At 53.7% G+C, this 13,284-nt stretch overlaps 1 protein-coding gene across 2 annotated transcripts in view; it reads right to left on the bottom strand.

Moving 5' to 3' along the window:
- Window positions 1-13,284, bottom strand: part of DENND2B (DENN domain containing 2B) — a 121,167-nt gene that overhangs the window by 12,650 nt on the left and 95,233 nt on the right. For both annotated transcript variants that reach the window (XM_068988987.1, XM_068988988.1), the window contains exons 5-13: window positions 10,178-10,329; window positions 8,648-8,863; window positions 7,634-7,730; window positions 6,955-6,999; window positions 5,803-5,987; window positions 4,483-4,592; window positions 4,220-4,289; window positions 1,221-1,298; window positions 563-703 (exon numbers count right to left, since the gene is read on the bottom strand). In XM_068988987.1, the coding sequence (XP_068845088.1) occupies window positions 563-703; window positions 1,221-1,298; window positions 4,220-4,289; window positions 4,483-4,592; window positions 5,803-5,987; window positions 6,955-6,999; window positions 7,634-7,730; window positions 8,648-8,863; window positions 10,178-10,329 (1,094 nt within the window). The remainder of the gene's footprint in view (window positions 1-562; window positions 704-1,220; window positions 1,299-4,219; window positions 4,290-4,482; window positions 4,593-5,802; window positions 5,988-6,954; window positions 7,000-7,633; window positions 7,731-8,647; window positions 8,864-10,177; window positions 10,330-13,284) is intronic.

Genomic DNA, 13,284 nt, shown 5'->3' with positions numbered 1-13,284 from the left:
CTCCTCACTTCATCCACTTGACTCCACTCACCCTGGGTCCCTAAGAAAAGGCCACCTTCCTCAGAGGAGGCCTCCCCTGGCCCTTAGTCTGAAGGAGACGTCCTGTCACACACTCTCCCCACTGTGCTGTCACTTGGCACCTGACACTCTGGGGAGTTATCTGTTTCTATGGGCAAGTATTTATTTAACACTGGTCTCTTCCACTTGACCGTGAACTCCACAAGCACTCAGCTGTGCCCCACTCTAACTGTACAACTCTGCCCCGAGGTCCGCAGGAACCCTGACCTTGAGACAGCACATATTCCATAAACATCTGATGAGTGAAGAAGAGGCGGCCTGCAGTTTAGTCCAGACAGGTTAGGGAAGGCCCTGGGAGTTGCAGAGAGGTGAGCGACAATCACAGTTCCGTCACTCACTTTCTCAGTCCCTGTGGGTTAGGTGTACAAACGTGCTGAGCAAGGCAGGGGCCATGTTCCGCACCCTGGAGACTGAGCCGTGGGCTCGCAGGTCCCACCCCAGCCTCAGTCCGTGACCTGAGAGAGGAGGCAGCAGAAATCCCTACCTCATTGCCAGCCCCTGGCAGGAAGGTCTTCACTTTGATGGTCTTCCCTGGGGCGGGGAAGGGTGATTCCATGAGACTTCTCATGAAGGGATAGACCAGAGCAGCGGAGATCCCACGCCGGCGCTCCACCTCATCGAGGACCTGTGCCCACCGCCAGCAGCCCAAAGAGGAAGGCAGTCAGGGCACTGCCCTTCCCTACCTCCTGGGCAAAGAAGAGGGCACTCTGGCATCTGACTGGTCTGGTACAAAAGCTGGGAGCCGGGAGCTTCACACCCCACCCTTCCCAGGTCCTGGCCACTGTGAGGGCTGTGCTCCCTATTTCTTGCTTCAGACCCCAAGAGTGAGTAGCCGGGCAAAGGAAACACCTCTTGAGAGTGGAGTTCCTGGGCACTTGGCTTCCCCCAGGGTCTCTGTCCCCGAGGACTCGGCTTGCCCACAGCCCAGGGTGGGATGTGATGTGAGCAGACGCTGCTGGGCAGGAGCTGGTGGACGGGGAGGGAGTCAGACAGCCCGCCTGCACTTGCCCTTGCATTCTCGCCTTCTCTCACCCTCTCTCACACACACACATGTGGTTTTCTCATCTAAACCGCCTGTAGATACTCCTGTGGGAGCTGTCAGACGGGGGAAGGGGGCAGGAAGTAAGCCAGAGCCCTCTTACCTTGGAAAACAAGCCGAAGCAGCCAAGGCGGCTGATGACACAGTATACCTCTGGCAACCGAGGCCCTTTCCCGCTTGGCTGGGCCAGGACAAGGAGAGAGACACAGACACAGAGAACATGTGGTTACTACACCTGGCTCCTTTTCCTTAGGATCTGAGGACCAAGCACCTCTCTTCTAGTGAAGATCTCTCTTCTAGTGAAAGAAGACTCCAGGCCTCTTCTGAACACCTACTCAACCAGGCCCTCAAAGGAAAGGCAGCCACTCTTTGGGGGTCAGCTTCAGCCTCTTCTGGGCCTTCCAGCCCAAGGTGCCAGGCTGCTGCCAAGTGCTACACAGGCTCTGCCCTTCCTCCCAGAGGACCCCGGTGGGGGCTGGCAAAGACGAAGAGGTGTGGCAGAGGCTATAGGGTGATCTGTGGATTTACATCCCCAAGTCCCCAGGAGCCTGCTGGGAAGGACAGGGGCTTGTGTACATTCTTAGGAAGGAGCCAGGCGGTCTTCTGCCCCTACCAGAGACATTCTGCAACACATTCCTTTTCTCAGTTGCACTTCTCTCCCTTTCTGGATCATCCTCATTCTAGAAAAGCAAACTGACACTAGATAAAGCAAGCAAACTACTATTTATTGAATGTTTACCGTATCTGAGCCCTGGGCCTGGAACTTTCCAAAAACTTGTTAGCTAGGCATTATTATTCCCATTTTATGGATGAGGAAACTGGGTTCAAAATTAGTAAGCCATCACCCAAGGTCAGATATTTAGAAGTCATGGAACCAGGAGTCTGTTTCTGCCTCTGCATGTGTAACCTCTTTACTGTTACCTCTGAAGTAAGCTGGCTTCTGACAGAAAGAAAAGAAAAGAAACACAAAGATACTGGACAGAGGCCTGTACAGAGCAGAGGAGAACAGAGTCGTAGAGGGATTTGGAAGGTAGGGAGCTGGAGGAGAGGTGGGCCAAGAGCTCCCCAGGCCTGGAGCCCCCAGTGCAGGCTGGAGGGAGTCCACAGGAGCCAGCTCCTCCAGCCAGTGGCTGGCAGGGCTCTGTGGCTGTTTCTGGCTCGGAGGCCTGGAGGGCTTGGCCAGGCCGGGTGGGGAGGGAGCAGAGCAGCAGGTGCTGGCCCCTCATGCAGGCCGCTAAGCAAATGCAGATGGGGCTATTTCAGTCTCCAAACCTGCTGGCCACACGTCACAGATCTAAAGAGAAGGCAGAATCTGTTTTTGTCCATATTAGGCCTGAAACTCACTCCTCTCTTTTTCCCTCTCCCCCGCCTCCCCTAAAACCCCAAGTGATTAAATCAAGTATGTGGGATTTGGGTTAGAATCGTTGTGTCCAATCTGTAGGAATGCCGAGCGAGTGCCAGCCCCCTTGGCAGGGGCCCAGCCCAGGCCCTCTCTGAGCGCGCCAGGACAAACACGCTCTTCCCTGGGGGCGGCAGGCCCACTGCAAAGGAGCAACTCTACTCCATCTCTGCTCCTGCTAAAGCAGCCTTCGCAACGGGCCCCTCCAGGTCCAGGTGAACCTGCCTGGCTCCGCACCTGGACTTTGTACTGCTCCACATTCCCTTGGCCCCACTCACAGGCATTCTATAGCCAAGTATTTCTCTCCCTGGACTACCCTGTGGAGTCATCTAGGAGTTCCAGACTTGGGGTTTTAGAGCTTGGAGTCAACCTGGCTCTAGCTCTCACTGGCTGTATGACCCTGGGCAAGTCATTCCACATCTGAGTCTCAGTTTCCTAATCTACACAACAGATATAACAATGCCTCATGGTATTATGAGGAATAAAGAAAATGACATGCCTGGAACATAAAATGGATCCCAAATAATAGTTCATTCCCCTTGTCCAGGCTTCTACATTGAAAATCCTACCTTCTCTATTAAAGCACCTAACCCACCCTAGCACTCTCAGTTGCTCAGTCATGTCAGACTATTTGCAACCCCATGGACTATACCCCACCAGGCTCCTCTGTCCATGGAATTCTCCAGGCAGAATACTGAAGTGGGTTGCCATTTCCTTCTCCAGGGGATCTTCCCAACCCAGAGATCGAACCTGGTCTTCCTGCATTGCAGGCAGATTCTTTACTGTCTGAGCCACCAGGGAAGCCCTGAAGTTCCTTGAAAATAGGATCCAGGTCTAACTCATTTTTATGCACCTTCAGCATGTTGCCTAACCCTCAGCAGGTGTGTGGTACATGTTTTTGAATGAACGAATGAATGAGCCTGAATCCTTCATTTGGGGTCCCTGCTATATACCACCTTTGCCGAAGATCCCCATCATCTGCCCCTTCTCCCACTAAGGCCCAGGAACCTTGAAACACTGTCAATAGCCCAAGCCAACAATATCCCTGGTGAGCCCCAGGGGAGCGTGTGACAGTCCTTTCTTTGCCCCAGTCTATTTCCCAGGACTAATGGGAGGAGGGATCGGGTGGTGCTGCTCTACGACATGTCCTATGCTTTTAAAACCCTTCCTTGAGCTCAAGGCATCTCTCCTAGAATCCCATAGGAAGTTACCGCTCTGTCCCTGTTTGGCCTCCAGTCCTACCAGATCAAGTGCAGGACACACATCAGGCTGGCCAGGGGTTGGGGTGAGGAATATTGTCCTCCACCCCAGTATGATGCACCCACACACACTGCTGGGCTGATGCGATCCTGCAACCCAGGATCAACAATCTGAGCTCAAAAGCCCAAAGAAAATGAATGAAAAGAAAAAGTATAGAAGAGCTAAAAACATATGGCATCCCAACAGAAAGTGATCTAATCTCTTCCCTTATTATAGGTTATCTCAGATCCTGGGGCCCGATCAAAGTGGCCACTTTAAGTCCTGCCATCCCAGGAGGGCTGTGTGTGTGTGTGTGTGTGTGTGTGTGTGTGTGTCTGTGACAGTGGCCTCCGGGACCATACAAGGCAGCAGAACAGAAGAGTTTCTACAAGCTCAAGTTAAAGAAGAGCACACCCATACAAACTCTGTGGCCCAGTCCCTCAGGACCGAATGGCCCTACTTACCAGTAAGCGCCTGCAGTAGCCAAAGCGTCTGCTGCCATCTTCCCCAGTCAACATGAAAGAGAACGTCTCGCTGGAACAGGGAGAAGTCTAGCATCAGGGAAGTACACAGGATCCAGAAAACAGCCCCCAAAAAGAAGGGCTGCCATCCCAGGGAGGGGGTGAAGGACCAAGCTGCTGCAGGAGAAGAGGCTGGGACTAGAGTGGGCCCAGCCAGCCGCCCGCTGTGACAGGGGTGGAGGAGATTCTGCCAGGTCGGGCCTCACCTGCTGTACTCTGACACAGGGAGCCAGTCCTTGGCATCAGGGAAGCAAAACTGGGGAATGGCCTTGAGCCTCTCCTCTGCCTCCCGCATCTGCTTGGTGGGTCGGTCCAGCTGCAAGGAAGAGGGATATGGGGAGAAACAGATCAGAGAAGACATGGAAGCTGGGGGTGGTGGGGGTAGCTGAGAAATATACCCCCCATCCCCAGCCTCAAGAGTCCTAGGTGGCGTTCTACCAACTGGCATGCTTCTCAGCACCCTTGACCCCACTCACAATTCTTACAGAGAGGTCTGGGTGTGGGATGAGTCATCATTCATTCATTCATTCAATATATGCCAAACCAGCACTTTCTACGTGGCGCCTGGCACTGTGCCACGTGCTGGACTACCAAGAGACCACGAAGCGGATGGCGTCCCTGTCCTGTGCATTCTGGCCAGCAGAGTGAGGTAATCAACAACACAGTCTCAGAGGGGCCACAGGAAATAAACAGGGTGACGCGACAGAGAGAACTGGGTGGAGCGGGCTACTTTAGAGTATCTAGAAAGATCTGGAGGAGGTACTGTTTGAGCAGAGAATGAGGAAGAGCCAGTAGCCAAATGAAGAGCTGGAAAAAAGAAGTTTCCGGGCAATGACAGAGACAAAGGGCTTGAGTGTTACAGGAACTGAAAGGAGGCCAGGCAGCTGGACTGGCTGGGGATGAGCAGGGAAGGACTGGTAAAAGCTCAGGCAGGCAGGGGAAAAGTGGAGAGGATGCTGATGGGTACACGGTTTCTTTGGGGAGTGATGAAAATGTTCTAAAATTGGTCAGATAACTGTGAATATACTAAAAGTTATTGAATGGTATGCTTTAAACAGGTGGATTAAATAGTATCTCTTTAATTTAACAGATTAAATTGTATCTCAATGAGGTGAGGTGAAGGTGAAATCACTCAGTCGTGTCCGACTCTTTGCGACCCCATGGACTGTAGCCTACCAAGCTCTTCCATCCATGGGATTTTCCAGGCAAGAGTACTGGAGTGGGTTGCCATTTCCTTCTTCAAAAAGTGGTTCAAAAAGAGAAGGAAGATAGAAGTAGTAGCTGGGGGCCCCTCCTCAGGACCTTCGAAGTCCTGTACACAACGTGGATCTAATTTTAGCCACACTGGGGGCTGTTCTCTATGCCCTCATCCTTCCGAATACTCGCTGGCCCAAACCCACCACTTCTCCTCCCTCCTGGCTCCAGGGAGCCACACTCAGGGCTGGGGCAGTGAGGTGGGTCGCTATGGCAGGAACAGGATGGGCCAGGCGGAAAGGCAGAGGCCGGGAAGGAGGGAGGGGTCGCACCTTGGGAAACTGGTAGGAGACCTCGGGGAGGTAGGTGTTCCGGGAGGGCTTCTTCTTGAGGGACACCACCACGAAGTACTCGAACAGCTCCCGCTCCTGCCACTCCAGCAGCTCCAGCTCCAGGGTCCGGTAGCTGGGCGCACGCTTCAGCATGGACTGGATGTGGACCAGGCGCTGTGTGTGGGCTGGGGGCGGGCCACACATCAGGACAAGGCCCCGCGTCAGCCCCCGCCCCGCCTCACACTCAGGGCTCCATCCCAGTGGGCCACCTCTAAGTGCAGAAGCCTAGCCTGACAGCCTGACCCCCCGAGCGCTGGGCGAGACTTGGCAGGAGCAAGATGTCTGTCTGTCTGCCCTGACACAGGGAGCTACTGGTCTGGGCCTCCCGGAGCCTCTGGAGGCCGAGCTGGGACCAGTAAGACTCCCTGAGCCAGGCAAACCCACACACCCCTGGGCCAACAGGGCAAGAATATACGAACATCCACAAAGCCTTCATCCTAGGGCCCCTAGCAACCTTCGTGGACTTGGACCCTTCCCCCTGTCCCCAGGCCCAAACTCCACCTGCCCACATGCCTGGGGATGAAAGGAGAAGGGAAGGAGGGAGCTCCCAATATCGATACTTAATCATCTAGGAAGGTCTAAGCAGGGTTTCTCGGTAGAGAAAGAAGAGAGATTTGTCCAAGGCCCCTAGAATGTGAAGGTCCCAGAAACTTTCCAGGGAGGTGGCAGCTCTCCTCTTTAGGGACAGGGAAGATGAGTGGCCTCAGGGAGGGCCTCCCAAGCACCAGGTTCCTCAGACTTCAGCACATTTCTCACAAGCAGAAGAGGAACCGGGAACACATCTCTGACCCTCCAGACTCAACACTTACCAGGCAAACCTAGATGGACAATGAATGGCTTACGAAAGGAGGGGCAGGGTCACCAGCCTTAAATTTGGAAAAGGGGAGATGTCTGAATTTAAGCTCGCAGGCCCAAGCTCCGTGATAGAAGGAATGGACTCCCCTAGAGCTCCTTGCTCTGTTGGCCTCGTATCCTGCCTGCCAATACCCTTCCCAACTGGGCCACCTTGGGACGCTGGGACAGCAAAGGCTGATAGATACCCTGCCACCAGGGCTGGGAAGGGGTCCCTGCTCTCTAGGAGCCACGTCTCACCTTTGAACCTGTCGTCAGAGTCGCTCTCGCTCTCGCTATTTTCATCTGGAAAAGTCAGAGCAGAGTGCAGGCTGGCTGGGCTGCTGCCCCATGGTAAATGTCTTCTGCCCCGACCCCCTCCCTACTCCCCCCACTCACCCCGGGCCCAGCTCATGAGGGATGGACCTCATCTGGGCTCCAATGGGCCACCGGCCAGGCACTGCATGGCCCAGGGCCAGTGTCCCTCAGAGCTCAGCCTGCAGGTGTTAATCTATACACAAACTCCTATCCATCCAGTCCTGATCTGGGGGAAGCTGAGGGCCGAAGCTGGAGGCTGAGCCAGCAGAGAGGCCTGTGGGCCTGGAACACAAGGGTCCTGCCTCCAGGAGGCCAAGATTCAAAATGGGAAACAGACCACAGTGCTCAGTAAGTCTGGCCTTTTCCTTTGGCCGGACACAGATTCCCACTCCCACCTCCCCCCTACACAGGCCTCACAGCCCAGAGTCTCAACTAACTGTTCCCAGGGCTTTCTTCTCCCTTTGGCCCTCCCCTCCTGTGTGGCCACTTTTTGGCAGGGCTCTACCCTCCTAGAAGGCAAGTTGGCCCATGGAAGGGGAAACTGAGACTAGTCCTTGCATCTTCCCACTTCTAATGCCCAGGGGCCCCAGGAACATGAGCCAGCTAGGGTGTCCAGGCCTACCTCTCAGTGATGATGTCTCAATGCTGGACATAGACAGCTTTTTTAACCTCTTCTTTCCCCTCTTGGCATTGTAGATGGAGTTAATTCTTTGGACAAGCTGGGTGAGAAAAGCAGGGAGGGTGAGGTAACCCTAACGCCATCTGCCCCTGCTCCTAAGAAGGCTGCTGATTTACAGAGGCCATCTGTCCCCCTGCTGGTAGAAGCCTCCCGCCCTCCCCCGCACGGGGGCCCAGTACTTGTCTCTCTGCTGCACCGCTCCCAAGGGCAAGCCGTAGCTCTCTACCTATTTGTGCACTTAGTGGTCTCCTGCCCCTAAGACAAGGCTCCTCACTTAGCTCCCCAGAGGAAGGAACTGTGATCAAACCAGACAGGATGGGAGCTCCTGGGTCTCAGGAGTCACTGAACCAGCTGAGACAAAGAGCTGCTCAGAGGCAATAACAGGAACAAGGACTGAGCCTTTCCCCTCTGGGCTACCACCTGGGGCCCCGGCAGGAAGGAGCTAAATTCCCAATATACCAGAGCATTGTTTGCAGGCTAAAAATACCACTTGGCTAAATCCTGCTGCTCTGGGCTGGGGATCTGGGCCTGGCTGGCTATGTGCGTGTGCAAATCACTGCTGAAAACTCTCAACTCAGAGTGGTACAGAAAGGAAGACCCACCTTTGAGTCCTAGGTCCCTCACAGCATGCAGATGTTTCTGTGTACACAGAGACTTTGTACACCCCACGCTCACACTAATGAGGAGCCTCCTAAGGACTGCCTCCATCCAGCCAGTGGCCTGGAGCACTCCCTGGGGGCCAGCTAGCATATTAATCACTCAGTGCATCTTTATTGATAAGAAAAGAATTAGCCAGATGGAAAAAGAAAAGGCCAGTGCCTGGACCCAAAATTGATTTAAGGAGAATTAAGGAAGCAGGCGCAGATTAGGGAAGGGAGGGAGGGAGGGAGAAAAGAGCCACGGCCGGCCTGCCCGCCCACCCGCCCAGTCCCGGCCGGCTCCACCTGCAGAAGCTACCTTGGGGACGCGACGGGCCCGGCGGCTGGACAGCAGCTCGCTGGTGGTGCTAAGGCTGTCCTCGTTGAGGCTGGAGGGCGAAGATGGCAGGCTCAGCTGAGCCAGCAGCAGCATGTCATCATGGCTGTGCCTCTTGGGTAACCGTGGCAGCCGGTGGCTCTTCCTTTCTGACCAGTTCCCGCTGCGCAGGGACTGGCTGCCGGGTTTCAGGGAGAGCTGGCGTGGGGCAGGAGACAGAGGAGAGGGCCTCAGCATGGATGCCGTGGCCGGCACCTGTCTGCTGGGAGCTGGACACAGGAGCCACAGGCTGGCCTCCCTGACTTCCCCCAAACTCCACCTGGAATTTCCATTGACCAGGGTTTCCTCTTCTAAGACCTCAGCTGCTAATCAGCAGGTCAGGGCAAGATTAGATACTTGCTTCCACAAAGGAAGCTTGACTTCTGACAGAAAAACAGAAAGCAGAGACAAAGAAAACTGGGCTGTCATCTGAGTGGGAAAAGAAGGCCAAGTGAGAATGCTGTGGGCGCCGTCTGAGCTCTGGGACAAGGCTGACTCTGCTCATTACTGGGTGTGGCTCAGATCTGTGTTCTGCCTCGCTCCATCTAGACTGACACCCTTCGCCACAGGACACCTTACTCTGAGTGGAATCGCTGCTTGCTGAAAAGGGAGCAGCTCTGCACACCTGGCATGACTTCCACCTGCCACCTGCATCTGGCATTGCTGCTCATCACTCTTCAGCAAGTCCTCCTTCCTTCCCCTCCCCCAATTTCCTCTTCCTACCCAATTGGTCGGGAAACACACATTCAGTGGACGTTTATTTGAACAGAGCACATTAGAAAGGTAAACCTTTTATAAAAACAATCATGTCACTCCAAGGCCAGAAGAAATAATTTTTATATTCTCTGGCCAGTGCTCTAAATTCTCTAGGAGAATCAGCCTTGCTTTGGTAGGTCCAAGATAGGATCTCCATCCTCCAACCTCTCGTCTGTCGTGGACAAAGTCAGAACAAGCTACAGACTCAGAGCTCCTTTGCCTCTTCATATTTCTCCCCATTCTGCCTCCATCAGTCCATTCCTCAGAGACTCATCCACTCAGCCATTTATCCAATGGGAGCACTTCCAGGTCCTGGAGATACCTATGTGGCTCTCCAAATCCAGTTACTGGGCCTATTCCTGGCCCCTAAATGCCAGGGCTAAGATCAGCTCTTCAGAATTTTAAGACACCAACTCAGGCCCTGTCTTCCTGCTTCCAGGAAGAGGAGAAATCATAATTAGACAGGAGACTAAAGGGGCTCCTACCTTAGTTTCACAGCTTAGAGCTTCAGCAGTAAAGGGAAGAAGGTGGGACTGGGTGCCCCCTAAGAGCCCATCTCGACTGTCCACAAGGATGTCGACATGGCAGAGGTCCCTGAACACAGAGCTCTTCCCTGATGTCACCTCTGCCCAACACTAGTGAGGGAAAAAGCCTGAGCAGAAAAGCTGGCCCTGGCCTTAAGCTGACCCTACAGGCGCGCATCAGGGCTGCCATTACCTGAGTGGGTGGGTTGTTGTACTTCCTGTCCTGAGGACTCCACATCCTGTGCAAAGAGTCCAAGGAGTTCTCAGACAGCTGCTGGGGTTTTCGTCCTGCTCTTCGGCTCTTTAAGTCCACATCCTCATACGGATTCTCCTTGGGAAGATCTCCTGCAGAGGAGGAAAAGTTAGAGAAGGAAAGAAGGAAATACACACACACACACACACACACACGCAAATAAACAAGCAGAATTCCTGTGAGCCAAAGACAGTGGCTTCTGCTGGACCCTTCAGCTCATGAGTCACACAGCTGCCCGTCTGCAGTGGGAAGGCTACAAACAGAGCCTGGTTCCGAGTCCAGAAGCCGAACCACCACCCCCCACCCCCAATTCAGCTCAGCCTTGTCTGGCCTCTGCTTTATAAATTCAAAGATTGCACAAGACTGGCTGAGCCACCCGTGCCTGTGCCCAGCCAGAGGACAAAGCCAGCAGCAGGCGTCTTTTCTTGGCTCCAGTCCGTCCTCTGCGAAAGCCCCGGAGATATACAGTTCAAGGCAGGAAAGGCTTTCAGAGGTCACGCAGCTGTCTCTTCACCCCCTGCTCCCTGAGGACCACCTCTGGGCGTGGGTGTGGAGGACTCCAGGGAGCCGGGTGGCACCAGGCTGCACCAGACCTGCGTCTCACCGGCACGCTGTGCAACAGCTCTCTCAGGACATGGCTTTCGTCTGGTCCACTAAGGTAACTCGGCACTGGAGCAGTGACTAGCAGGTAGTGAGCGCTCAGTATTACTTGTTCAATGAACTGCTCTGACTGTAGCGTCACTCCACCTCCTCCACCACGGACCTCAGCAAAAAGCAATTGGTCATCAATCCCCTTTTGTGATAAACTCTTCTGCTGGGACACTCGAGAGATGTGAAAGGTCTGAAGGGAGTTTGGGCTGGGGGGGTGGGGTTGGGGGGAATTCTTGCTTCTCTTCTCAGGATTCATTTCCAACCTCACGAGCACTGCATTAGCACTACCAGGAAACCACAGAAAATCCAAAAAGCGCTGTCCGTTCCTGCCCTTGAAGGGGAACCCCTTCCTACAAGCCCTATCCTCCCACCAACATACACCTGGACTTCTCTAAAAAGCAGTAATACCATGAGCAAGGTGAGTCCTGGCTCAGTTATGTGGCAGAATCACAGTGGTGACAAGACTCATAGGGACTGCGAGTGAATACAGCCTTCCAGTCCCCTCGTCTTGTCTTTCGCCAGCCTCTGCTCTATACCAACACCACTACTTGGGACGTAGGTGCTAGTGGCCAGAATACTGTTTTGCTGGAGGTGTACACCAAGAGCAGGGCTCGCCCCAACTTCTCTGTCCAAGCAGCAGGATGAGCCTGGGGGACCACTGGGCCCCCACAGACACCTCCCTGTGCCTCCCACCATAGAGGAGTTCAGGTGCCACTTCTCAGGGAGCGGACAGAAGAAAAAGCAACAGACTCAACACAAGGCCCCTGGCAGTGTGAACTTTCCTCGCATAGGACACAGGAGAGATACCAAATCCTCTATGCCTTCAGAGTTCTCAATCGCCAAAACCAAGAGCTCCACCAGATCTCATTTTTATCACTATCATGAGAAACCACCATGAATTTAGGAAATGTCTTTGCCGAGGTGTGGGGGCAGGGGGGCTGTGAAGGGGGGATTTCAGTCACGGCTAATTAGACTGCCATGGGAGCCGTACAGATCTCTGTAAACGAATGAGTCAAAGACGGGTCAAGGAAGGATTTGGGACTGGATTAAGTGATTCTCAACACCAGGCAGAGCCCCCAGCAACTGCAGAGACATTTTCCCGTAACAGTCATGCCATGAAAATGACTTCTCTCCATTCCAGAGCCCTGACTAAGCAGAGCTGACCCAGCAGCCCTGCCTCACGAAGCCAAATATGAAACCTGACATCCCTTGCATGTTTTCTATAGCCCACCCCATCGCGGGCACTCAGGGAGGAATCAGGAGAGACTGTATTTCCTGGTCCCTCGCCAACATAGGTCTTGTAGTGGTGAGGCTAGGGAACCAAAGATTGTTGAGTCAGGACACAATCTTCCTTATCCCGTGAGACAGGACAGAGCAGATGGGGGCAGGGAGAACATGTATTCCACACTCATCAAATCTAAACTGCTTTGGGCTGGATGACCAGCCAGAGTCCTTATCATCTTTCCCCAGCCTACAGGATGACCCTGTCTCAACTGCTTTAGATCAGAGTTGCTCCAGTTGGGGCTGGATAATTCTTGTTGTAGTGGACTGTACTGCGCATTTATAGGGTGTTCAGTGACAACCCTGGCCTCCATTCACTAGAGGACAGTAGTATCCCCTCAACCAAACAACTAAAAACGTCTCCAGACACTGTCAAATGTCCCCGGGGCAGATAGATGGATAAATGGACGATGAGTCGGACAGATGGATGATGGATGGAAGGAAAGAAGGAGAAAAGGAGGAACAAAGGAAAGTGGATGGTGGATGGGTAGATATCGATAGATGGATGAAACTATACCCCCACCCGCGTTTGCCCCATTAAGAACCACTGTTTTAGACGATGTTCCTAAACTTCCTAATGGCTTCTGAGCACCATGATATGAGTCCTGAGGCAAACTCTCTTTTCCTCCCTCCTTCACTCCTCTTCTCTCCCTTCCTTCTTTTCCCTTTGAACATCAATGCAAAAGCCAAAGCTGCAAGAAATAGAAGTAGGAGACGGAGGCCTGGGACAGTCACAGATGCCTATCAGTGATCATCTGAGAACTGAAAACAGTTGGGAACACCAGGGTCTCAAGCCTGGTATGGCCTCTGGAAACTAAACTTCAGGAAAGCTTCAAACGCCTGCTCCTCCTGCCTGCCCAGCCTAACAGAAAGAAACAGCCTCTTTCTTCTCCAGATACGTTCAACAGCCTCTCAGATATAACCAGGCCACTAATCATTTCTGCAGGAAATGAAGGTTGGCCCTGGCCCAAGGCCCACCTCCCCAGCCTTAGCATGAGCCTTTCACAGCCCCATTCACCTCTGACACCCCACTTTCTGGACTGTTCTGATGACCCTCCTGGAGCTGCCACACAGAAACCCACCCAGCCATCTGTCCAGATAGTAAGGGTGACAAG

The sequence above is a fragment of the Capricornis sumatraensis genome, chromosome 16 (assembly GCF_032405125.1).
Source record: "Capricornis sumatraensis isolate serow.1 chromosome 16, serow.2, whole genome shotgun sequence".
NCBI classification, from domain to species: Eukaryota; Metazoa; Chordata; class Mammalia; order Artiodactyla; family Bovidae; genus Capricornis; species Capricornis sumatraensis.
Note: the sequence above shows the minus strand (reverse complement) of the source record. Positions and strands in the feature narration are given on the sequence as shown.